The 26,310-nt window shown below is 40.7% G+C and overlaps 2 protein-coding genes across 2 annotated transcripts; one reads left to right on the top strand and one right to left on the bottom strand.

Annotated features, from left to right (window-relative positions):
- Positions 1-393: 393 nt before the first annotated feature.
- ATP6V1D (ATPase H+ transporting V1 subunit D) lies at positions 394-11,744 on the bottom strand. The gene is made up of 9 exons (XM_064460086.1): positions 11,594-11,744; positions 8,850-8,967; positions 7,134-7,213; positions 5,179-5,246; positions 4,433-4,477; positions 3,863-3,966; positions 3,368-3,434; positions 1,824-1,902; positions 394-1,185 (listed from the first exon to the last, which is right to left on the bottom strand). Exons 1-9 carry the CDS (start codon positions 11,632-11,634, stop codon positions 1,044-1,046), a joined length of 744 nt encoding a protein of 247 aa, XP_064316156.1. The 5' UTR covers positions 11,635-11,744; the 3' UTR covers positions 394-1,043.
- A 129-nt stretch (positions 11,745-11,873) lies between these two features.
- On the top strand, positions 11,874-23,717 carry EIF2S1 (eukaryotic translation initiation factor 2 subunit alpha). Its single transcript, XM_064460085.1, has 8 exons — positions 11,874-12,025; positions 13,979-14,220; positions 15,763-15,842; positions 16,675-16,826; positions 19,477-19,583; positions 22,057-22,154; positions 23,070-23,213; positions 23,532-23,717. Exons 2-8 carry the CDS (start codon positions 13,980-13,982, stop codon positions 23,655-23,657), a joined length of 948 nt encoding a protein of 315 aa, XP_064316155.1. The 5' UTR covers positions 11,874-12,025; position 13,979; the 3' UTR covers positions 23,658-23,717.
- Positions 23,718-26,310: the final 2,593 nt, after the last annotated feature.

The raw sequence follows: 26,310 nt of genomic DNA, 5'->3' as shown, positions 1-26,310 counted from the left end.
ACTGAGCAGCACTCAGTGACAGCCTGCTTATCAGCCACTCTCCTAGGCTCCCCTGGTCAGCAAAGGACATGAAGAATCACAGCCAGGATGGACTGCTATGTATTCAACCCTGCTCTGCCTGTCAACTTGCTCTTTGCAATGAAGACTGCGAGGAATGTGTAGCTGGATAGTTGAAGGGTTTCTATGTGTTTGTGTCAGGAGGGAGGCACTTCTCCTTGGTTTCTTATCTAAAGCAGTAAAGGTTAAATGAACGTGGGCAGGGGCTGAAAAGAGACGTGCCCAGTGCGGATTCTAAGTTGGGGGTAGGGGATGAAGCAAAGGTTCTGTTTGGAAATCAACATGACCAGCTTTTAAGACCACCATCTCCTAGTAACTTGAGCCAGACCCCAGATATTTAACACATAAAATTTTTACTTGTTTCTAGCACAGTACACAAGTTGGCAGACCCTAATTATAAACCATAGATGTTTTAGGCCAATGGTAACAATTGTGCAACAAAAACAAATCACAGAAGACTCTGGATTTCATCAACAGATTAGAAAACTAGAGTTGCCTTTACTAACATTTGACTTCAGCTGTGCCAAACTTGCTTTAAGCAGGTTCAAGTAAGCAACTTGAACGTTAGCAGTTCAGCAGTAAAGAACATTACATGCATATCCCTCCTTAAATAATATTTTTTTCTCTGCTTGCACTAGGAAGGGGAGCAACTAAAAAGGAATCTGATTGGGCAAATCCAGAGCCATCCTGCAAAAACCACAGCTACGGACAGTCATTCCTACTAGGTGAAGAAACAGGCTAAGCATGCAGTAGAAGGCTTCCCTGACAGTAAAGCACCTTACTCATCTCTCCTTTTCCTCTTACACTGCAGTCAAGTTCCCAGATCCCTAACCTCCCAAGACAAGTCCACAATCCATTCAACTCAAGACTTACACACCAACTGAGAAGCCATGTAAGTGTCATTGAGGCAACATGTCCTGAATTATACTGTAAATGGATGTTTTGTATTCTGGGTCCCCTGATCCATGTACAACAACTGTGCTGCATTACTCAAAGAGAAGGTCTTCATCCTTCTCTTCTGCTAAGAGATTGGCTGGTTCATGTTCCCCACCAGCAGCCCTCCGCAGCTCCCGTTCTTTCTCAGATTTTTCTCTCAATACCTTTTTCTTTTCCTGGATCTTCTTTAACCTATGAAGAGAGAAGTGTGGTTTACCTGTGAAACATATTTTTTCACAAAACAGGCTAGCAGCAAAGATGCCATACATCTTGGGATATGATAAAGCTGCCTGGAGAAGTTCACCAGGAAACAAAAATTGTGTAACAAATGGTAAAAGGCTTACATCGCTAGCTGCTGCCATTGAAAAACTTCATCTCTGTAGATTAACTCATTTCTTCATCCAAACTATAAATTATATTCTTGACCTTAAACACTGCATTATAGTACTCTGCTTGTCTTTAATGAAGTTAATTCTCCTTTAATTCATTTCAGGTTTGACATTTTTGCTTCAGGTAGCCCAGAACACTGGCCTCTATGGCAGAGGTGTCCTTAACGCAGAACACCTCAATGTACTGTATCCACTCGTTCCCTCTGGAAAAACAATAACAGCAGCTATGTAGGACCTAGTGGTAGGGATTCATTTGTAACTTTCAGACAAGTAATTGCAGATCTCCAAGCGCCCAGCTCTAGAATCTCCATGTACAGTAAGAACCAGGTCATGTTTAACATTGTTTGCTGCTAGATTTGGTGAATAGTTCTCTTAAGTACCTTCTGAGGAATGGTTTATTTGAGAAAAAGAGACTAGCCTAGTCTTGTTTTAGATATTTACCTGTAGAATTCCTCTCGTTCTCGTTCATCCAATTCTGTGATGATGTAAGAGAGAGTACGCTCAATTCTGGGAATAATCACTAAAAAAAAAAAATACAAATAAGGACCTTGTCAGACTGCTGTAACATTAGCCAGAAAGTTCTCTAATGTAGTGCACAGAGGGTTGTTTAAAGTCAGTCTAGTAATTCTTTTGGCTAGGGGAAATTTACATGTCTTTCATGGAAGATCATACTATTTCATTACAGACAAGGACACAAAACTCTTTTCTTCAGTAAGTCCAGGACTAAACTAAGACTATGAACATCACAGAATCTCCCATAGCGTGTTCTTTTGAAAGATGCAATGGAATCAGTAAGCACTGATCCCTGATTGTTTTCGATGGGGAAAAAGGACCTTACAGTGGTTAAAAAAAATCCTCCAAGAGGTGGATAAGATTTGAATTCAGACTATCTTCTTCCATCACGTTCTTTCAGAAACTTCAGTATATCACTTTTTTACTCACAAAATTATGATCTTGGTTTGAAAAAGCCATCATGAAAACAAATATTCAAATATAACACCATGTAAGGGAAGAAGACATTAAACAAAGCTTTAACACCCAACTGGGCAAGATATGTGTCAGAATCACTTTTTGAAAGGAGAAAGCTGTTAACAGCACCACCGAAGTTATTTGGAAGGCTGCAGAGGAAACCTCTGCAGTCAAATTTGCAGAGATAAGCTGCAGATAAGGCCTGCACATTCAAAGGAGCAAGTCTATGAAAAACAGTATTCAAAAGGATGGTTTAGAACATGTACTGAAATACGTTATTGCATACATGCAAAGATGATTAAATCTGAGCTATCAACAACTCAGAAAGGAACTCGAAATACTCAAAGCAGTCTGGATACTGCAGCAAAAGGAATCATGGCCGTAGCATGCATAGGTAGAACTTAAGAAACTGCAAGAAACAAATTTACAAGCAAGAACGTGACAGATAAGGAATTCAGATGAAAGAAAAGTACCAGAGTATTAATATTAGGACTGTTCTATTTCCTGTAACGCAAACCTGAACAGGTTACCAAGATTTTTCTCTGGATGACTGCTCTGCAATTCCATCCAAAACCAACAAAAAAAGTCACCAACTCTCTACTGGACACCACCATTACAGGTTTAAAAGCCATTATGCTAGCTCTTCGGATGGTTCTGTGTGTTAAGATGTTCTATCTTTTATTTCTAGTCAACAGCCTTCACCAAATGAGTCAAAGTCACTAGTAGAGACTCCAGAACATGTTTGTGAAATATCTGTTCTATAGGGTCTCAATACAACTTCTGATTACTTTCTCATGTTTGTATGTTCATTTATCTCTGTACTCCAGTCCATTCCACTGGGCTTTCAATTTTTGTTCTTTCTTAAAATATGCTTTGTTGTAATGCTTTCTGAAGAGTTCAACTATTAGAAATCCTACTAACAAGAAAGCAGTCAAAAGAGTGGCTTCCATGACCCTGCTCGTCATCTTGCATGGAGACAGAAAAATATCATGTGTCCCAAATGGAAAAATACTCACCATGTTCAATTGCATTCACACGTCTGTTTGTTATTTTAATGGCTTCATCCAAAGTAACAAAGGATGTCTGATGGAATGGGATTAAATAATTAATACATAACAAGACAAATTCAGCATTTCCATCCATTCTATGCACAAAACCAAATAGCACTTGAAAGCCAAAGCCACGTCTGTAATGTAGCTTTACAGAATACATTCTTGACAGAAGCAGAAGTTTTTCTACTACTGTTACAGCACGCCAAACACTCGCACATGAGCAGTTACAAATGCCATCCCCCCCCCAGAAAGTTTCTTTTTAGCATTAAGGAATAAAAACTACTTTGAAGTAGTAACATGACTCTGGTTTATGACCAGAAAAGGTTTGCAACTTTGTACAGCACTGGGACTAAAGCAGTATAGTACGGCTCAAAGTATTAAGCTACAGTTGCTGAGACAACGTTCGTTTCATTTCAGAACAGTGAGAAACCAACACTCCCCTTTTTTCTTCCCACCAACCTGTAAGGAGGCCAGTTCCACAAGCAGCTCCACAGCTTTGGCATAGTTCCTCTTCAGCTTAGCCAGCTGTTCTCCACCTCTGGCCAAGCCAGTCAGCTCATAGCCTGAAAACAAACAAAAAAAAAATCAATATTTGTTGCTATTGCTTCTGTGGTGTTTTCTTACTAGATAAAAATCAGCCCTTTACAAAGTAAAGGGAGACAGACAGCTCAGCAAGTGGCAAGCTAAACCTTTGCCCATTATTAAATTGCTTTATAGTGGTTTATGTTACTACAGATCATTGTTGTGTATGTCCACAGTAAGACCTACCAGTCTCAAAACCTGGTAATTCAAGACAAGTCTTCTCCTCATCTGAAAGACTCACTGATTTAGGAAATTAAAATCCACTACAGTCCCTAATAATCCCTCCATGTCACACGAACAGGACAAAGCAGAGTAGAGGTAGTAAGTACATCTATGCCTATGATGTAAACTGACTTATCAGCAAGACATGACATGACAAGTATTTTTATATTAGCATAGAATAGCCGTAAGTACACATAAGATAGAAAATACTTGTTTTGTACTTACTGTCCCCTCCTTCCTGGTAATGCTCAAAAACTGGCAAGGTTACACCTGGAAAAAGTGAACAAGAATGTGTGTAAGAGTATAAAGGGTCATAGATTTATTAAGTACAACTCACTTTTACCCCATTCGCTTCTTAATACATTATGCAAGCTCAGATGCTTTGCTTCCAAAATCTTTCTGTATAGCTTGGAACCATTAAGTCATGCTTGTTCTGACATCTTAATATGGAACTTCAGAACTGTATTGAGATCACAGAGATCTAGACGTGAAAAATTCAAGGAAGTATTCTGTTTTATTCAGTGTTCAGTTTTATTGTGTTTCTGTTTAGCAATGTATTCCCTGTGCTTAAGGAATACTTTAAGCATTCAATCCTGATTTATCTTTCTTGTTTTCTTCATAGACAATTATTGATATTTAATTTCCTGAAGCTTACTTAATTTTTGATACTTAAATTTCCTAATCTATTTTTCAGTAAAGCTCTACGAAAGTTATGCTTTGTCTAAAGATCTAGAAATTGAACTGCAGTTTATGCACACTCATTTAATTTTATGAGGTAAATTACTAAATATAAAAATTATCTGCTGTATGTGGGGAAAAAAACCTTAGCAAATTATCAGTGTTCTAACTGTTAGATGAATAAGAGAAATAAAGACGAGGAGGCAGTGTTTGGATACATTCCTGCATATTTCAGAGTCTCCTCCCACAATTCCCTTAAGAGCTGAAATACTCATAGTCTGAAAAAGAGTCACCTGCTACATTGTCTTTTTTAGCTCTGATCTTGACTTGAGCTTTGTTCACATTTTGGATCACAGTGGTACTGTAAGGAAGAAAACATATATCTTAATCAGGAAAGCTGAAGTGGTTCATTAAGTTGTCATTATATACAAGATGAAGTAGTTACCAAATAGCTGTAAACATCTGGAAATTGTCTTCAGCTCAGTTCTCTAAGCAATTCATTGCACAGACTTCAAAGCTATCAGAGAAGCTTTGAAAGAAATAGTTTCCAGCAATGTTTAGAAATGTAAAAGATGCAGAGTCTGTGAAATGCAACTTTAGAAACGTCTTAGACCAAGCATACAAAGCATAGCTAAAAACTAGTGTGCTAGTTTTGGCTGAGAAGGGATTAATTCTCCTCACTGTGGGGGGCGGCTGCCTTTCCGGCTTCCCGCGCTCTGCCGCGTGGCGGGGGCGGGCTGGGAGGGGCGGGGCCACGGTGGGGGCGGCTGACCCCGACTGGCCAATGGCAGGTTCATTCCATACCACGTGACACCATGACCAATATATTGAGGGGGGGCAGTGGCAGCGCGGAGGCGGCGCGGTGTCGGGTCGGCGGGCGGCACGCGGCTGCGGCGCGGGCGGTTTGTTCTGGCGGTTCGTTCCCCCTCTCCCCTCCATTCCCCCCTCCCCTGGGGCTTTGCGCCTCTCGTTGTTCTCCTTTACATTGCATTTCTATTCTTGTTTCTTTTAATTTTAATTATTGAACTGTTCTTATCCCAACCCACGAGCGTTACCCTTCTGATTCTCTCCCCCATCTACCGGTGGGGCAGTGAGCGAGCGGCTGTGTGGGGCTGAGCTGCCGGCTAAACCACGACAACTAGCCAGTTCTCTGGCAAATTACTTTAAAATATTTCAGTAACATTTGGTATAATCGACCTGTGCTACTTTTTTCCCCAATAAAAGTGAAGGAACGTCGAGGCTTTAATGCAGACCAAGGCCACAACATTTTTTTCAGTTGAGTTTGTATGTGTTTGTTCTTTCAGAACACTTAGGAGTTTGTTTACCCACTAACTCTATCATATTAACAAACTTAAGCTCGTACTACAATTCATCTTGAAGAATTCTAAAGTGTCTTAAGGTCTTGCAAGAACAGGTTGCTATAGCCAACTCTTCTCTTGAAGTTCAGTTTGCTTACAGAGTGGAATCTGACTATTGTTTATAGCTAAACATTGTGACTGGTTAGGACAGGAAACACCACCCTATCCAAATGAAAGGGCAAAAAGACTTTTCTCCAGCAGCACGCAGATTACTCTTGTGTCTGATCACTTAGTTCTTCCCCATTAATTGCTAGTACCACCAGCTAAATTGTTAACACTTCCTCAACTTTATTCCACAAGACCTCTGCATATTTGAATGAATTACACAAACACCCTAGTTTCAACTGTAATTTTTTAAAAAAACATCCTACTGGAGGGAAAAAGATTTGTTTCCCCTCTCACCTACACCCCTCGCTAGTCCTAGTGAGACAAGAGGTCAGAACAATTAGTAAAATATCTGTATGAGTTACTGGGAGAAAATAACACACATTACATCCAGCCCTCAAATTCACAAGAAAGATCAAAATAACAAGTAGTCCAATACTCTGCTATAAATTCTTGTTTCCCTACATTTTAAATTCCAAGATGCAAAAAGCGACACCTTCTCAAATGAAGGATTTGAACAAAAAGTAAATTCTGTTAATCTTTCCACTTTGTTTAGCTTCCAATGGAGTATACATTTTCGTCATGTAAATTATCTTTCTCCTGCAGTGACGTCCCCACCTTTACCTAAAGGAATTCAGCTCATCCTGTCCTACCTTGTCCACTGTCTTTTTTAATCTTTTTAAAGTGCATTTAAGGTTTTTACTTTTTTTTCCAAAAGAGAAATCAACAATTTGTTGATCACTCCTCCTCATAGGTAGGACATCCACAAGATCAGCAATCCTCACCTGAAATCTCCTGCGGTAAACTTTGCCTCAGCAAGTGAAAAGGCAGCTTCTCTCATCACCTCACCCATCAGCATCTTAGTCTGGTTAAAAAAAAAAAAATAAGGCAGCAAATACAAGACATATCATTACTTCTTTTCCAGGATAAATAACAAACAGCATAAAGAAAAAATGATAAATTTAAGAGTGGGAGAAGGTCCTGCATGTGTAGCTTATTCTCTAACTGTAAATAGTAATTTCCAGCTGACTGGCAAAAGAAAAAATTTTCACCTGCTTTACTGACCCAGTGTAGAACTCGCAGGAACGGCAAAAGACAATTGTTTGTCTTAATAGTAATAAAACTCTACTACATGGGGGTTAAACCACAACAATGAAATGGCTCAGTAGGAAAACACTCTTTCTTCATATTGTACTGAATATTTGGAGACAGCTGAAGTTGTTCTTCAGTGTACAGGTGTATGCAGCTTTGTGAAGCTGTGCTCTCCACCAGCTCCATTTTTTCCCAATTTTTACACATTTGAAGCCCTTATAACTAAAAAAACGTGCTTTTGAGAAGCAAGAGCCTTTGTGTATTAGACAGTCTATAGGAAGCAAGATACAGAGTGCCAAGAGCTTGTCTACAGTGTGGCAACAAAGCACTACTGATGACCATGGATATTGGAGGAGTTGCAGCCTGAACAGTACAACCAAAACCCATCTAGTATGGTAAAACAGAACAAGGCATATTAGGCTCTAGTGAGTATCTTAGATTTGTCATTCACGTTGCAAAGGAAGAAGCAGGACTCAGTGTTTCTTCATAACAGAACAAGGTCCATCTGGACAGAACTTCTGCTTTCTAGTGTACCTAGTCATGCAGGAAACATAGATCTGCAGTTATCTTCTCAAAACACAAAAATCAACAAAAAATTGGGCTACAGAACACGATAAATCCACTCCTAAACTATTTGGCTGCATCAGCGCAAACTCCCTGTAACATAGAATAGATGATAGGGAATGTGGGACACAAAAGAAAGCAGAGCCTAGGACAGGTTGGAAAGAAGTGAAGAATATTAACTCTTACAAAATTTCTGTATCATTGGCAGCCAGAAAAGCATAATTATGCTCATCTGTCCTCAGCAGCATCATTTATGAAAAATAGGTTATTCACAAAGTTGTCCTACATTCCAGCCTACCTAATGAAGTTAGCAGAGCGGAACGCACAACTGTGCTGGTTTTGGCTGAGAAGGGGTTAATTCTCCTCACCGTGGGGGGCGGCTGCCTTTCCAGTTTCCGGGGGGGGGGGGGGGGGGGGGGGGCTGGGAGGGGCGGGGCCATGGCCAGGACAGCTGACCCCAACTGGCCAATGGCAGGTTCATTCCATACCACGTGACACCATGACCAATATATTGAGGGGGGGGCAGTTGCGGCTTGGGAGCGGCACAGCGGCGGACGGTTTGTTTCGGTGGTTCGTTCCCTTCCCCCCTCCCCCGGGGCTTTGCGCCTCTTGTTGTTCTCCTTTACATTGCGTTTATATTCTTGTTTCTTTTAATTTTAATTATTGAACTGTTCTTATCCCAACCCACGAGCGTTACCCTTCTGATTCCCTCCCCCATCTACCGCTGGGGGAGTGAGCGAGTGACTGTGTGGGGCTGAGCTGCCGCTAAACCACGACAACAACCAACAGAACAGAGAGATTTCAAATAAAGTGAGCCAAACAGAGGAAAATTCTAATTTACCTACCTCAATAATTTTCTTAAGGATCTGCCTGAATCGAAGTGTCAAAGCATCAGATTTTTTCTTCAAGAGGTTACGACCTGTTTGGGCTCCTTTCAAACGAGCCTTCATGATGGTCTGAGCCCTGTTAAACAGAGGAATAAAGAAAAATATTCTGCATCATCTGAAGGGATTAGGAAAAAAACTTATGCAAAGTTTTCTGATGTGGACATGACTAAAATTATGAAGCAACAAAGAAACATCAATGCAGTAAAAGAGGATGGGCACTTCGGGACAGAATTTTATATTCCCATTCAAATGGGAATTTATTAAATTTATCTCCCTCGTCAGTGAGAATTACAAGGTTATCATCTGCAAAGTCAAAGATCATGGAAAACTGACAAGTCATTTTTCAGCACTTCCATAATAGGAAATAAGAGTTTTCATTTTTCTTGATGACTTACAAGTACCAGAAATGCACCAGAAATCAAACTACCCCAAAAGGCCAGTGTCAGTGTATTGCTTTTAAGCTCTTTTACTGCTATGTCATCTTCTCAGAATCAGAGAGCACAGTAAATTCTTCATGTGATCATAACTGTTGAGGCTGTTGTTCTGATTTTACAGAGCAACAAGATACAGCAGTTGTACATTCTGGTTTAAAGACAGTCAGAAAGTACAATGATTTCATATCTTCATATGCTGCACAAGAGATGTACAAGCTATTTACGACAATCAGAAGTAGCATCAGTTTAAAAGGGATATTAGTAAGCTAGCTGTAGTGTTTTATATCCTTTACTTCCAGTAGCACACTTACAGGTTTCTCATACAGAATTAGGAACTGAAGAAGGATCCAAACCTTGCCTCTCTCTCTGCTGTCGAGTATATTTTAATTTGAAGAATCTTTTTGATTTAAGTTAACTAGAATAGCAGGAGCTATACTACAAAAACCACAAGCTGTGCTAACTTAAGCTACCACTTTGTACACGCAGGCACTACACACAAAGGACAATACTCAGGTCAGCTCTCCGTGAAGAGAAGCCTTATACACTTCCTCTCTGACCTTGGAAAAAGTAAGTATAATTAAGATCCTACCTACACAATGGAATCCATTCCTTTCCACATCTACTGGCATGTGATGAGAGTAGCTCCATTAATATCTACCAAACACGACTGAGAAGCACGAATACTTTCTGAATATTCATGATTAAAAAAAAAACACAACCAAAGTCAAAGAGTAAAAAGGCAGCTTTACTTCTACAACAAGCAGGTCTCTGTCACCACCTTGAACTAACTTGTTTGCTCTGTTCACCACCTGCCAGACACTGGCTGTCCTTCTAGTTCAAGCAAGATTTCACAGGCTCTGAGAGTGCATTAAACAAAGTCTTGCTTACTGTCAAGGAGACCAAGCAGCTTCTGTAATTGATCATATCCAGCGCAGAAGAGGCTCATACCAGCAAGCAACTTCATAAAGATAGAAAAGCAAAACAAAAAAACCCCAAACCTTGTGAAATTCTGTTCTGTCAGTTAACAAAAATAAACTGTTGCAGAGGCAAGCCATCTTATTTTATCATCCTAACTCACATTCCTATCAAAACATAAGCCACATTATTGGTCTATTACCTCATTTGAAATGGGGCTTGTAAATATTAACCCTTTGTACATCACCACCTTCTTGCCACAATGACATATCAGCCCACAAAACCAGGTAACCTTTTAAAAGTGATTGAAGTGCCTCCTCCTTGGACATGTAAACTGAATGAAAAGAGCACTATCAAAGAGCCGGAGTGAGAGCAGTGACTTGGTATATGCAATAATTTATTTCTGAACTAAGTGTACAGCAGAACCTCTACCATGTAATGTATTCATCTTTCTGTATAAACTGTTATTTCATATGTCCCGAGCTCATGTATGAGAATAACTTATTCTACATCTGACGTTCTCTGTCCTGCAAGGCACGTTTTTAAAAAGACTACATCCAGGCATCAACCCAACTTTATGCAAGAGGATTTTAAACAGCCTTTCACCTTAGGGCACAGCCTTTCTGTCCTGGAGGGTTCTGAAGAGAAACTGAACAGCTTTACTAAGACAGCAGGTTTATTAGTATAACAGTTCTAACTGTTTGTGTTTATCCCAGTGTTGGCAACTTTCTAAGCCTTGTCAGAGACATCTGATCTCATGACAAATGGTATGCTGTCAGGATCTGGAAAATTACTTGACCGTCCACTGCACTTTGCACATTTTACTTCCTTCTTTTTTAACACTTTATGGCCGGCCTCCTGTACAGCAGTATCGTCTACTAAAAAGTGAAAGGAAGCTACGGTTCAATTTGTGCATTTTCTTCTTACACGTATAGTCTACAAATTGTTCTTTCTACAATCAAGGTTTGCGTAATTGCAACCACACACTGGAAGCCGCCTGCTCCTTGGTTCTGGGCCCCGCCACTACCCTCTGACGGCTGACAGAGCTCGTTTTGAGACTGGAAGGAGGGACTGACGGGGAGATCCAACTGCAGCCCTTACGGGCGTTGGACGCCGAGCCCGGCGGCGCTGAGCACCGGGGCCGCAGCGGACACAGACCGGCACGGCGGCTCCCAGGGCCGGGGCCCAGGCGGGGAGCGGAGCACGGGGAGCTGCTGCCCCGGGCACGGCCCCGAGCCACCGCCGCTCCCGACCCGGCCTGACCCGGCCCGCCGCCGCGCTCGGGACACCGGCCAGGCCCGCCCGCCGCACCGTGGCCGCTCACCCCGCCCCGCCCCGCCCCGGGACACTCACATTCGCGAGGGGAAGATCTCGATGCGGTCCTTGCCCGACATGCCGGCGGCGGAGTGCGGGGCCCGCTCCGGCTGTTGCCGCTGCCGCCGCCGCCGTCGTCACGTGACGCGGCCCCCCGGTCCCGCCCCCCGGCGGAGGAAGCACCCGGGTCCCAGAGCGCTTTTGGTCACGTGACCTCCCGGGTCTGTTTGTGAGCCCCGGAGGTCTCTGGAAGAGGGTAGCGCTCTAAGCACAGGGCGGCCCTCTGCCTCGACGTTGAGACTCCATGGTCCTGGGGACGCGGGGCTGGCCTATCGCGTGCGGAGGAGCGGGAGCGGGGTGGGCTGGCACCTGCGCAGTGGGGCGGCGGCGAGGCGCACGCTGAGGCAGGAGCGGGTGCAGCGTGAGAGTCCGGCCTGCGAGCGTAGAGCGGGACCCCTCAGCTGTTGCCAGGTGACGGCTGCGGCCCTCTTTCTACCCCCACTGCGCCCTGGCCCTGGCCCTGGCCCTGGCCCTGGCTTGGCCCGCGGAGTCAGGAGGGGACTTGGCGCGGCTGAGGGCTTGGCCCGGCCCGGCCCGGCCCGGCCCGGGCGAGGGGGAGGGGAGGGGTTTCGCGGGCGCCGCAGGCCGTGCTCGCGGGGCCCGGCCATCTCTCGTCCTCGCTGGGCCAGAGATGGGCCTTTCCCGGCCCGGCAGCGCCCGCCGGCCGGCCCGGGCAGCGCTTCCCTAGGTTCTCCGGGGCGCTGCCCCTGTCGACAGCCTGGGGCAGCCGCTGGTCAGAAGTCACTCCATTTTCGCCAGTTTCCGCGGAGCTTTGCGCGGCCGTGCGGGCTTAAACCTTTGCGGGGGCCTTCGTAACCTCCTGGAAAGATGATATATTTCCAGCGTGGGCGCTGTGCTGCTCCTGAGAGGCTTCCCACAGAAGGCCAAAATAAAAAATTTTGTTTCCATAAAGAGGAGTAGAGTAATCTGTGTGCGGAGCAGTGTTTGTTGTGGTTGCTTGCTGTGGTTGGGGTATGTTGCTTTGCAATATTTTTATTCTGTATCTCATAAGTAGAGGTGTAGAATCGAGCCGAGCTGCATGAAGTGGACTAGAAAACTGAACACTGAAGTTTTTATTTTTAATCTTGGAGTTCTTTGTTCGGTTTCAAATTGAATGAAGTTATATGAAACCTTTAGACGAGTGTTTTCATAATCCTTTACTAGTGTCTGTTTCCCCTTTTGGAAAGTTAAGAATGGAAATAAGGATGGACAGGGTGTTCTGAATTGTAAGGCCATGCGTCTGTAGTGCTTGGCTTTACCGTCTTACTCCCTTTTCAAATTCTCATCTAGCTAGAAAGCGTTAGCACTGCTGTAAAGATCAAGAGTAAAACTTCTGGTTTTACTTCTGGTGATTTGTTGTAATCACCATTTTGAAGGAGTGATGCATCTGACTCAGCATCTTAGTCTCTCCTACTTCTGTAGGAAACTTTTTGTGTGAAATTTCTAGGCATAGATAAAAGGAATTGAACTAACCTGGTGAGTGGTGAGTATGTGGATTCATCATCAGGAAAATGAAGACGTTTAAGTGTTCCTTCTTATCACTACATGATTATGAAGCATTATTTTTGACCTTTTTTTGTACCTATAATGAAAGAATTCTGGTTTTGTTTTTCAGGGTTTTTTCCTCCTGATTAGCAATACGTTGAGGGGTGCTTTTTTCTTTTTCTTTTTTTTTTTTTTGTTGTAGTGCTTCATTCATTCAGGCGAGTTCTATCTTCTCTTCTAATTATGGCCTTTGCTTTCTTTGCTGACAGGTGGCCTCTGAAGCAGGTCTTACAGGATTATTCCTAACATCTTGTGCTGAGTTTAGAAAGTCATCTTCTGGAGTGTAGGGTCTGCTCTGTAGTAGAAGCTTCACTCTACCTCTTACTTTCTCCACCTCTCACATGCTGTCTTAGTACGTGCATACAAATACCGTCATGAGCGCTGCAGGCTGCTTCTCTTCCATCTCCTCCTGTTAAACTCTGATTTAGAATTTTATACAGCCTCGTGAATTTAGATGGATGCAAGGTGTGCAGTACCACCTTTTCACCACTTGAAGTCTCTTCTCTACTCTGTGGTATGGATAGGTGGTATGGCGGTTGAATCGGACAATAAAGTCTGGGTAGCAAGCTTTTTCTACTTTAATGCAAAAATTAGCATCTTAGAAAATTATTGTGGTAATACTAAAATACTAAGAAATTAAACAGTAAATTAACATTAGAACCCAAGTATGAATTGCACAAGCCTTATCCTAATTTGCATTTTTGTACAAGTGTTCCTCTCTGTCCTCACCAGTCCTTGCTCGTTTTTTACCATGTTTGTAGGAGAAGTCAGTGATGTGTTGTGAAATAAAATCTTTATTTCTTTCTGCTCAAATTCCAGAATGCCAGGACTAAGCTGTAGATTCTATCAGCATAAGTTTCCAGAGGTGGAAGATGTGGTGATGGTCAATGTTCGGTCCATTGCTGAAATGGGGGCCTATGTCAGCCTGCTGGAGTACAACAACATTGAAGGCATGATCCTTCTCAGTGAGCTATCCAGAAGGCGTATTCGTTCAATAAACAAACTCATCCGGATCGGGAGGAATGAATGCGTTGTCGTCATAAGAGTTGACAAAGAAAAAGGTATTGGGGGGGATATTGTGGGCTATATCAAGACTGAATTACTAGAAATGCAGATAAGCCAGGTGGCTTAGGTATTCATTGTTTTGGTCAGGGATTCTGGTTTTTTTTTTTTTAAGGCACTTGAGCAAAATAGACCATCATCATGCCGTCTGATATTTGTGATCATTCTTCCAGTCCTCTGTGTCCTTTGGGCATTGGGTTAGTGAAGGTCAATCACATCAGTAAAGATTTGCTTAAGTGGGTCCTCACCAGCTCAATGTTTGGTCAACAAACCATAGTGAGGTGGAATTTTCTGTTGATATCTATGTGGACTTTCTAAGTCCTAACTGAAGAGAAGGATCATCTGATGTAGTGATTAACAATCTATATGGTAAACATCTAACACTTCCTGTCCATCCTATGCATTAACAAGTCTTGAACCTTGGCTATAAAGTAAATGACATATATGTAATTATCGTACCACATAAACTCTGCAGGAGGTTGGTTATAAGTTCAGACTGTACAGGTGACTTTGTCTTTTCCTGACTTCTGATGTTTGAAGCTTTTATTCTAAAGGCTTTTAAAATATATTTTCTATGTAGAACATGTTGGATCTTGCTCATACGGTTCCTTGCAGTCTTTAAAATCTATATCCAGGTGTAAAAAAATAATGAAAATAAACACTGAGCACATCTTCTAGAAACATGACTGTTGGTATGATGTTTCTCAGGTAATATGCTTTTCTAGAATACTTCTGGAACTGCAGTTAACTCTGAGATTAAGTAACAAATGACAAGATAAGAAAAAGCAGAGAGGAAAGACAAACAAGAAGAAACTTATTTCAGATAGATTTCAAGTAAAATAAGTTTTCTAACATCTCTAATGAAAGGATACTTTGTCTTAGAAATTTATTTCATTCTCATATTAACAGAGAAACACACCTGGAATTCACACAGTGAATCTTTTATTGAATCTTTTGGGGAGCCTATAGTTTGTGAGAAGTAGGTGGAGGCCTTTTAAAATTTACTAAGAAATGGTTCAAAATACCTTTTTTCACAGACAGTTCTCCCAAAACGGTATCCAAGGAGTTAGAGCCAGAATTTGAGGCCTGGCCTACTTTATTAGGAAACCATTCAGAGCTAAACTGATGGAGTGCCAACCTTGAATGACATTGAGTTGAGCACTACAAAAATATGCATCAAACTTGCTTCTTTGTATATGGGTATGTTTTTTGTCAAAACTGTTTACAGTGACAGAAAAATGGATCACTGACAGCTGAAAAATGAAAATTTCATCCAGGTTTGCAGAGAAAGCATTCTTATGGCAGTAATTTTAAAGATTTGCTATTATGAGCATTTACAGTCAAAAGAATAATACCCTAGTTTGAGTCATGATTTGATCAAATTCATTAAGGTTTGGTGTTACTTTCTGTAGCAACAGACAGAGGTAGCTTAGGCAAGGGGCACATCCTGAGCCAGTGTTTGTTCTTTATCCCTTTCTTTTTAAGCAGTTAGATGTAGTTTGCACAATGCCTGACGCTTTCAAAATGGTCTTCCTCAATAGGTTATATTGACTTGTCAAAAAGAAGAGTTTCTCCAGAGGAGGCAATCAAATGTGAAGACAAATTCACGAAATCAAAGACTGTAAGTTGCTTTGCTAGATGCAGGCATAGTGTTGCCAGCTTCTTTCCTGAGCACCCAAAATGCACAGACATAAGATAATATGACAATAAAGTCTTGTTCTCATTTATTAAGCATACTGTGATTCTCATTTACCCATGCAAGTATACGTAATCGGGTCATCTGTCCATGAGCACTCTGGTAAGCTGCTTCTTAATTAATGGCCAGATCAGATTAATGAGTAGATGAAGTAATACGTCAGTTGAGAATCTGTGATGTAAAGGGGGAAGTTTAAATGATTAGAAATCTAAAAGCCTATGCTGGTAGCACTCTCTGGGCAGGTTTTATTGAAAACCCATGCAAGTCATTTAGGGCGTCTACTCCCGTCCTTACTACTGTGTGGTCTTATGCTTCTGAGTAGAACACTTACCATTAAATATTACTTTGTTTCTAACTTTTTTCCTTTGTATGCAAATATACTCTCTATCAACTTGGTAACACTTTTGGCATCAGTTTCCATGAGAGAATAATTTTATCTTCATAACTACACAGGCTTAGGTTAATAAAGTGGTTTTGATATTTTTTAACTTCCTAGAACTGAGTATGTAGTTTGTTGCTAAATATAGGGAAGGATTGTACTGCAACATCATGCAGTGTTTAGAATCAAGACATTTTAATATTTTGTATTGTTTATTTGCATCAACAATTTTGGTTATGCACTTTGATCTGCAGGACTCAATTTTAAGCTGTACAAACTCATAGTAAGAGCCAGGCATTAAATCAGAGTGTGAGACCGGATAAGTGTGTATGGGTGGTGATTTGTTTTGGCTTTTCTAATACCCTTTTTGTCTTCAAGGTTTACAGCATTCTTCGTCATGTTGCTGAAGTCTTGGAGTATACAAAGGATGAGCAACTTGAGAGTCTGTTCCAGAGAACTGCCTGGGTATTTGATGACAAGTACAAAAGACCAGGATATGGTGCTTATGATGCATTCAAGCATGCAGTCTCGTAAGGACATTTTTTCTATTTCTAGGGCTTTATGTTATAATTGCAGAGAATTATTTCCTGGAATAGATCCATCATAATGTTCTTTTTGGGCTTTTGTGGTTTTTGGTTTTTTTCCCCAGAGTCTGTATGTAGAATGTACTGGTCAAGTAAACCTAGTAAATTCTGACCTCAGTCCTCCAGGAGCTTATTGTAGGTTTCTCCATCTTACTGCTTTCTTCAAGTTCCTAAAGCTTTTGAGAAAGAGGCTCAGAGTTGCCTTGTGTTTATCCATCTTTGAGTGTGCCACTCTGTGTATGTCAGTTTTTTTAAAGTATTAATTGAATTTGATGTGGAGAAATACTCAGGCACTAGGTGAATGTGTTATAAGAGAAACATGTAATTACAAACACTAGAGAGATTTCTGTTGCTATAGATAAGCCTGCAATATTTCTAACAGAAGAAGAAGCAGCACTGATCTTAGTTTGTCTGTCAGAATTTACCTGTTCTTCATTCCAAGCAGGTGTTACCAAACATATCTAGCTCTGTGTCTGAAGATACTTTTACTCACAGCTGACTGTCACTCTTCCACTGCACCAGCAGAATTTTTCTTCTTTAAAAGCAACAAGCTGGCTTGTTACTTCTCTACAGTTCCAAACTTAAAGAATGGGAATGGGATCATAAACATAGAAATGGAATTATGAACAGAAAGAATTTGAAATTGTGATGCTAAGGGAGTATGCACTGAGATAGATTGCTCTTAATTTTGTTTATGAAGTATGTTAGTTTAATTTGCTTTCAGAATTAACCTGTTTTGCTCCCCTCTAAAGATTCTATGATGAAACTGGCAACCCAAAAATAAATTTCTCAGTAAACATTTTCAATTTTACTCTTTTACAGCACATAAGCTTATGAATGATAAACTTGAGTTGAACACTAGATGGCAGCAATAAAACTTCAGAAATTATGTTGACTTAAAGCAGAGGGCGCTTGGTAGCATTTTGATTAACTTAAAACCATCTCTGTGTTTCTGGGGAAGAGGCTTTTACTCGTTTGGACTGAATGCACTCTGTTTCATAGGATAATAATTATTTTTTGGTATTTACTTGTAAAGGGCAAATCTGGGCACATTGCTGCAGGAGGAATTCCAGATCATTCTGGAACTAGAACAAAAAACTGTAGTTATATTGGCTGATAAAGTTTCTCTTAAACTCAGAAAAAATTCCGAACACACAATACCTGTTATTCAGGTTGGAGCACAAACTTCTGAAGCAGACTGTTCTGAAAACATGTTTTCATCAATAATGCCTCAAGATTTCTGACAACAGACTGCAACTTTTGTTTGTTCCCATTGTGCTCCTACATAAAGCTGTAGTGGTAGAGCAGAAAAATGTGGATATTGCTGCCTTCCTATGCTTGCTGAAGTGCTTTCTGGAGGCTTAGCATGCCCTCTAAGAATGTGATTTGCTATTTCTTTCTTAGTGCTTAGGATTAGTGTTTTGGGGTTTCACACAGCAGGATACTGGTGGCAGAATTTTAAAGTATATTTACCCTCTGATCAGTAAAATATAAACATTCAGGACATATTTGTTGAATGCCTATCAAATGCTCATGAAAGTAACTTGAGGATTTAACAGAATAGATTGTAAATGAGGAAACAGAATTTGCATGTCCTAAATCACTTCTGCCATATGGGTTCATATTTTTGCTGTGTACACACCGTCATATTTCTGGGTTTTGTTTCCTTATGTTTGGCCCTTCTACTATCTATACTTGGTATATAAAATCATGAAAGATGACACTTAGCAGCAGAGACCAATCTCCGCTATTGCCTCTGGGTTTTGGGCTGTTTTAGTTCATGTTTCTCTGCTAGTAGTATTGTGGGTGATCTAGTATTGCTTCTCAGAGAACTGCAACTCCTGTCTGAAGAACAGGAACAATTTTTGTGAGGAGCTTTGTGTTTATGATCTCTGTTTCAGATATATTTTGGATTAAATTAATACAGCAATAAAAAGAATTGACACCCCTTCAAACAAGAGCTGCTAATTTATATGGATAAGCAGCAGAGGAGTTTGCCTCTATAATCTCTGGATTTTAAACTATTAGCTTGTGATCTAAAAAACCTGTATTCTTTCTTTAGCCAAGAATATCGCCAGCATATAAGTATCTGTCTGTGATCCAGTCACTGTTAAAAACAGTACAGAATAACATGGGATGAGCATAGGTTACTTTGTAGAATGACAAAAATCTTTTATTTGAATGAAATGCTAAAATAATGGGGAAAAAAAAAAAAAGTCAGATTCATCATGGATTCTCTTTCATGTGGTATGGGTTTATCTTCACACTGGAGGGAACATAAATACCAAGCAGCTAGATATTCTTCTCACTCTGTGTATCATGTGCAAAAAAAAAATTCAGATTTTCCCTTTCAGGAACAGGTTGAGTAAACTACTTTTCTGCTTTGTTGTTAAGTGCTTCCAGTAGAAAATATTTTGGAAATAGATGTGTTTATTTTCTTCTAGTGTTTCAATCGACTCTTAAGAAACTTCCCTGTTTTCATTGCCTAGTAGATCTCTATGATTAGGCGTAATAATTTTGAAATAGCACCAGAAGTTAATATTGTGTCATATTCCACTTCAGTATAATTTCTGTAATGTTGCTTTGCTTGGTTCAGAGACCCTGCAATCCTGGATAGCCTAGACCTGACAGAGGAAGAGAGGCGTGTATTGATTGACAATATTAACAGACGTTTGACGCCACAAGCAGTCAAAATCCGAGCTGGTGAGTTCTTTCCAGGTGTTCACTTAACACAACTTTTCATATAAGTCAAATTAGTGAATCTTGTTGCAAACTATAAACTCAGTTAAAACTAGTGTTGGTGGTGCTGATATTTGAGTGGAACTGTTCTTCCAGAGTTAAGACATCTTAATCAAGGATTGCTTGCGAAATCCCTGTGTGGGTTCTATCTCAAATTCCAAGGTGGTTTGGCTTTTATTTTTTCCCCTGAACTGCAGATTCCTTGGGATGCAAAGTACATAGACTGCATTATATATCAGGACATCATATTGTGCTGACACACAATGAATTTAAATATTTTATAGTTATAACTGCATCCACAATATTCTTTTAGTTATTCAAAGTGTTAAATTATTTGGTTCCCTAACAGGATGATTGATCTCTGTCAGCACAGCTAGGGCATGTGTCTTACCCACTTGTCCATGAATATGTGAAAATAGTTCTGACTTTGCTCTGGGTGTACTTCTAATTGGTTGATGGCAAACCATTCAGCAAGATACGTTAGCTCAAACATTGCATGTTTCTAATGTATTCATAAAACATATGAGCTGGTTTGTCTCTCATTAGCTTAGCGCGGGCAGAAAAAGCACGTCTGCACTACTTAGGAAGGCTTACTTTAAAACTGTAAATCTGGTTGTACAGCTAGTCAAACAGCCTGAAAGCGTGCCTCCTATTAAACAGGTAGTCAATGTATCAGAGGCACATTTTTTAACTAGATTGAGAAATTGCCTCTGCTCTGCGAGGGTATGTTGAAGAGCATTAACTCTTGTTGATTCCTGCGGGGAGGAGAAAAGATAAGCTATGTCCGCATGACAGTGAAGTCAAGGAGAGAGTGCAAAAAGTAAGGTAATGAAAAACTTCCTTTACGTATTACTTTAGATCACGATGAGTTAACATGAACTTCAGAAATGTAAGTGGGATTTGATTGCCATAAATAGTGACATTGCTAATGTAAATAGCACTTTGTTAGTTTTGAAAATAAAGCTACTTGTTGACCATGTTCTCTTACTTCCTCTTGCCTGTTTTGTTGTGATGGGCTAAGTTGTTTTTAATTTTGTCTTCAAAGCAAGTGTAGAAATTTTCTATTGGCTGGTAGTGTCATCCTGAGGCTGACTGGGGTGCTCTTCTGTGATTTGTTTGTGATAGCTCAGAATTAGCAGGTGGTTGTTAGATACCTGGAAGTGAAACTAACTTTTCTGTGTAGATTAGTCTTGCAACATTGCTACATAGGTAGAGAAATCTACGTATTAGTCTAAAGACTAATCAGAGTATTACAGATATGAGTTCATGGATGTGATTTTTCACGTTTCATTTTTCCTGATAGATCCTTAATTTTCTCTGGTATTTATTGCTTTTATATCTTAATCTCTCCATGTGAAATACATAATTATTCACAGAATCACAGGGGTTGGAAGGGACCTCTGGAGATCATCTTGTCCAACTGCCCTGCTTGAGCAGGAACACCTAGAGCAGGGGGCACAGGACCGCGTCCAGTCGGGTTTTGAATGTCTCCAGGGAAGGGACCCCACAACCTCCCTGGGCAGCCTGTGCCACTGCTCCATCACCCTCACAGGAAAGAAGTTTTTTCTCATATTGAGGTGGAACTTCCTGTGTCCCAGCTTGTGCCCATTGCCCCTTGTCCTGTCATTGGGCACCACTGAAAAGAGCCTAGTCCCATCGTCCTGACACCCACCCTTTAGATATTATAGGTATTGATGAAATCCCCCCTCAGTCTTCTCTTCTCCAGGCTGAACAAACCCAAGTCTCTCAGCCTCTCCTCATAAGGGAGATGCTCCAGTCCCCTGATCATCTTGGTAGCTCTCTGCTGGACTTGCTCAAGCAGTTCCACATCCTTCCTAAACTGGGGGGCCCAGAACTGAACACAGCACTCCAAATGTGGTCTCACTAGGGCAGAGCAGAGAGGGAGGATAACCTCCCTCGACCTTCTGGCCACACTCCTTTTTATGCAACCCAGGATATTGTTGGCCTTCTTGGCCACAAAGGGCGCGTTGCTGGCTCATGGTCAGCTTGTTGCCCTCCAGCACTCCCAGGTCCTTCTCAGCAGAGACGCTTTCCAGTAGTTCAGCCCCCAGCCTGTACTGGTGCCTGGGGTTGTTCCTCCCCAGGTGCAGGAACTTGCACTTGCTCTTGTTGAATTAAATTCCCATTGAGTATATTGGGTGAGAGGTGAGTGAATGTGAGTATGTAATTTCATATCTTGGCTCTTCAAAGCACAATGTAAAATGCTGTACATGTAAAGAATTCACAAAGGCTCCTACCTCAGCTTACAAGTCAAGAAAGTGAAATACCTTCCTCAGCTTTGGGAGCTACTGAGGTTCTCATTGTGGATAAACATTGGTGGCTAAAAAGCTTTATTAAAGCTTAAGTTAAAAAGCTTTAAAGATTCTATTGCTTTTGGTAACTGTAAAGTTTTATTATTTGTATTCTTCTGTCCTAGATATTGAGGTTGCCTGTTATGGTTATGAAGGCATAGATGCAGTGAAAGAAGCTTTGAGAGCAGGCTTGAACTGTTCCACAGAGAACATGCCTATTAAAGTAAGTTTCTGTCTTAATTGTGCAGTCAAAAGCGAAGTATTCTGATGCCCTCAGGTACATGTAGCGTGCAATTGCTATTGTCACAGTCACGTAGCTGAGGCTGAGAAGCTGTGTAGTTGCTTTCTGATTCTTATTTATCAGGTACGTAACACAGTTCCTTTCAGTTGTGTGCTGCCAGTCGTTCCTGTGACTGTGCTGTGGCTTCCCAAGTTCAAGAAGCTGTATTTATTCTGTTCAGTTGATTAAAGTCTAGTATTGGCACACTACATACCTACTGCACCTTTATGTAGCCTTAGGTAGGGAGCAACAAATTTTGTTCTCAGATATAAGATTATATAAGAAAAGGCATGTTTGCCACGTATGTGTGAGTATTGGTAGAATGGCTGCTGTGCCCAGGCCTAGTTTTTCTCCTCAACAATTTTAGGATATTGAGTGCCTTACTGAACACGTGTTTTCAAAAAACTTGAAAGTACTTCCTTCTTTGAAAATGGTTTCTTGTAACAAGGAGTTTACTTTTCCAGTCATCTTTAAAAAAAAAAAAACACAAAAAAAAGCCATCATACATTGTCACAGTTTTTTAATTGTTTGAAAAATTATGTGTTAGGCTGTTTTGCTGATTTGCAAAGTGGATATTCTCTCTACTTACCAGTATTTGTCTAAATAAACATACTAGTAGAAATAACTGATGTTGGTGCCGGACATGGGACAGTCTGTGCACTTTGTTATCTGTTATTTCCATCCAAGTTGTTTATACTTCTAGAAAGGGTTTTTCTAATGGGAAAATGTTTCTTCTGTGAATTTTACACTCAGAACTGTGTTGCTCACTTGCTTTTGAGATTTTTCTTTCTTTGTTTTAGTTGCTGAGTTTGCTTTTTTTTTTAATTTCTTTTCCTCACAATCTCGACAATGTGATAGATTAATCTAATAGCTCCTCCTCGTTATGTGATGACTACAACAACACTGGAGAGAACTGAAGGACTGTCTGTTCTAAATCAAGCCATGGCTGTAATTAAAGAAAAAATTGAGGAGAAGAGAGGAGTCTTTAATGTGCAGATGGAGGTAAGAACACATTACATTCCAAGATTTTTTTTTTTTCTTGCAACATTTTAAAAGTAAAGCAAGATCAGTATTGCTAGGAGAAGTTTTAGTAAAAAGTATTAAGAAACTAAAGAAACCCTAAACTTCTGTGTTTCTATACCAAAGATTCTAATTTTCCTGGTTTTTATTGTGTGACTTCAGGATGTATTTTCATCTCTTACTCTTTATGTAGAATCAGAGCCTAAATATATACAATGTATGTATATATATACCACACACACATATGATCTTTCTTAATGATAGTTTACCATGTTTTCTGTTTTGGGTTTTTTTTTTCAGCCTAAGGTGGTTACTGACACAGATGAGACTGAACTTGCAAGGCAGCTGGAAAGACTGGAGAGGGAAAATGCTGAAGTGGATGGGGATGATGATGCTGAGGAAATGGAAGCCAAAACTGAAGATTAAATCTCCTGAGAGATTTAGAAGAGAGACCATACAAAAAATTAAAGACCCCATTGCAAATGCTTTCGGCTATAACGCTTCCAGTATTGAAAACTTCAAATGCAAATACTTGAAGTGTTTTTACTGTTTTAAAAAGACCAATATGTGCAAGGCTCTTCTAAATAACATTTGATGCAGCAGCTTATACAAGTTGAATCCTCTGAAGGGAAGGTGCCCAGTCAAATTCAAGACAGATTTGGCCAGAGGGAGGTTGCAGCCCCATGCTTAACATTTGCGTACGTAACAATTCCTAATTGGTGATTACAGCTCAGTGCATCTGTTAATGATCTTTCCTGGGAGCACCAAAACCAAGTCAGCTCAACAGTTCTATACAGAATGTATTTGAGCAAATATTCAATAAATTTCTGGGCTATGTAACTCCCAAGATTTTTTTTTACCCCTCTTTTGTCACATGGCCTAGAGTGATACAAATATAGAACCTGAAAGGTTTGATCAGTGGGTGACTCCCCTTTAACATTGAAAGGGTTTTCTTTTGTTTGCTTTAAGTCAAGCCAAGAATGAGTGGAAAAAAATGTTTTTCTTGCAAGTTTATTGATGCAGACTTGTTTAAGACACCATTTCCTTTGGTTTTTTTTCTGTGTTTAGGGACTGAGAACTTGAAAACTTTGAGCGTAGCTTGTTACCATTCCAATAAACATAGCTGATTAATTAAAAACTACATATAGTTGCACTTTGCTCTTATAGGTGGATATAGCAGGAGCTTTAATGAACTTACACTTCAAAATAGGCAGTGCTGTCTTCTGAGCTCACTGCTGCATGACTTCCAATTCTGCTTACCCTAAATCTTGTTTACACTGAACTACACTAGAGATATTCACTCTAGAAACAACCTGTTTATCTTCTCTGAAGAAGAGAAACAAGATGTTTTCCATGTTGGAGTAGAACAAAAAAAAAAAATCCTGTTTTCCTTGTCTGTGGGAATTGAGGGAGGAGGAGTTGTTTTTATTCAAGTAACCTTTCCAAATTGCTAAATTTTTAAACATATATCTCTTTCCATTGATGTCCCATATTGCACATCTTTTTTCTTCATATTTTGTGCTGCTAGAGGAAAAAATGCATGAAAAATGAGGCTTTGAGCCGTAACTAGGAATTCTTAATACTGCCACAGTACAAACAATGTAATTGCCACCTGGTGTGGCCACAGAAGGTAGTCTCTGCTAGGGCATATCTCTATTTCAATCCTTGCTTGATCATCAGAGCTGTGCACCTTTACTGTGCAAAACCAAAAAAGTCAAGTAACTTGTAGTGTCACAGAATGTTGGAAGATACCTGAATGTGTTATCACAAAATGAAGTTATTTTCTTAAATTGCTGTCTTTTCAGATCACTAAAATAGTGATTTGGCTTCCACTGAACACAATAGGGGGGTGCTCAGACAAAAGGACAAAGTGTTCATAAACTAAAAAGTCACGATGTGATCTGTATGCCAAAATAGTGCTGTAAAGCAAGGCACTGAAAAATGAGTCACACATGCTGTTTCTGTGGAGTGTTATCAGGGGATTATAATTCACATTATCTCTGAGAACTGTTTTGGTGAGCACCATTTCAGTCAGTAACTGAGGCAAAAGTTTGCTAAACCTGCTCAGTAACTATAGGAGCTTTTCTGATTAGAGCCTCAGCAGGCTGGTGTAACAATTCTGTGTCAGTTTTGAGTGCCCGAAAAAAAAATTACTGAGATGATGAGGACAGTAACAAAGCAGCTGAAGATAAATGCTTTTCAGTCACTTATTACACTGGCAGCTAAAATCGGGTTCTCCTGTCACCTGAGAAAATCTTAACCAAGAAGCTTAAATAAAAGATACAAGACAACTTAGTGGATGTTTCTCGTGTGTTGCAGTAGCTGGAAGAAGGAGGTCTAAGATGGCGGCTTTCAAGACCGTTAGTGAGGTGCGTGTAAGGAGGTGCTGAACCTGTGAAGCCCCTGCTGGGCCTCAGCCGTGCTGCCTCAGTTGCCATAGCCTGTGACTCAAGGGTATTTAGAAATTGTTGAGATGATACCTCCGATGTCAACGGGTCTGTTTTGTATGCATGGAACTGCATTTCCTTTCCAAGGGCTTAAAATAAGCATCATGGGTTTTGTGTGAACATCTCTGTCTGAAGCATGGTAGCAGGTTCCCGCTGTTCATTAGCGGCTGTCCTGTTTACTCAATTGTAGTTGTAAGGCTGAAATCTCCACTGGCACTCATAGTCAACTGAAGGGAAAGATATAGGTAAAGCCGTGGACAGGGCTTGGCCTAATGCATTAGTTGTAAGGGTTTCCGCTAGACTTTTATATCCCAGATTAATTTTGTAAGACTGGCAGCTTGGAAACAATGTTACTTATAGCATCTGCTACGGACTCGTTAATAAAAAAACCTGAACAGAGGTACTGGCTCAGGTCAGGCGCACAGTCCTGTACCACAAAGCCCAGTGTCCTGTTTCCGATGAGGGGAAATAGTGGCTGCTAAAGAAGGGGTGCCCTGCTTTCTTGGGGCTGTGGTGGTTTGTCTGGCTTTTAATACAGAGACAATTCCTTGCTGTCTTCTGTCTGATTCTGTCCCCTGGTGGTTTTTTTAGATGCAGTGGAGCTGGCATGTTCTTCATAGTGGAATCTGCAC

Source organism: Phalacrocorax carbo, chromosome 9, assembly GCF_963921805.1.
Source record: "Phalacrocorax carbo chromosome 9, bPhaCar2.1, whole genome shotgun sequence".
In the NCBI taxonomy this organism is placed as follows: domain Eukaryota; kingdom Metazoa; phylum Chordata; class Aves; order Suliformes; family Phalacrocoracidae; genus Phalacrocorax; species Phalacrocorax carbo.
This window is presented reverse-complemented; position numbering and strand designations above follow the sequence as displayed.

Bases quoted from the DNA above. Each gene is read 5' to 3' on its own strand.
- EIF2S1 (XM_064460085.1), top strand. From the start codon at position 13,980: ATGCCAGGACTAAGCTGTAGATTCTATCAGCATAAGTTTCCAGAGGTG. The intron at 19,584-22,056 runs GTGAGTTCTTTC...CTTCTGTCCTAG, and splicing joins AGCAGTCAAAATCCGAGCTG to ATATTGAGGTTGCCTGTTAT. The intron at 22,155-23,069 runs GTAAGTTTCTGT...ACAATGTGATAG, and splicing joins CAGAGAACATGCCTATTAAA to ATTAATCTAATAGCTCCTCC.
- ATP6V1D (XM_064460086.1), bottom strand. From the start codon at position 11,634: ATGTCGGGCAAGGACCGCATCGAGATCTTCCCCTCGCGAAT. The intron at 8,968-11,593 runs GTGAGTGTCCCG...TCTGTTTAACAG, and splicing joins GAGATCTTCCCCTCGCGAAT to GGCTCAGACCATCATGAAGG. The intron at 5,247-7,133 runs GTGAGGATTGCT...TCTTCCTTACAG, and splicing joins TTTACCGCAGGAGATTTCAG to TACCACTGTGATCCAAAATG.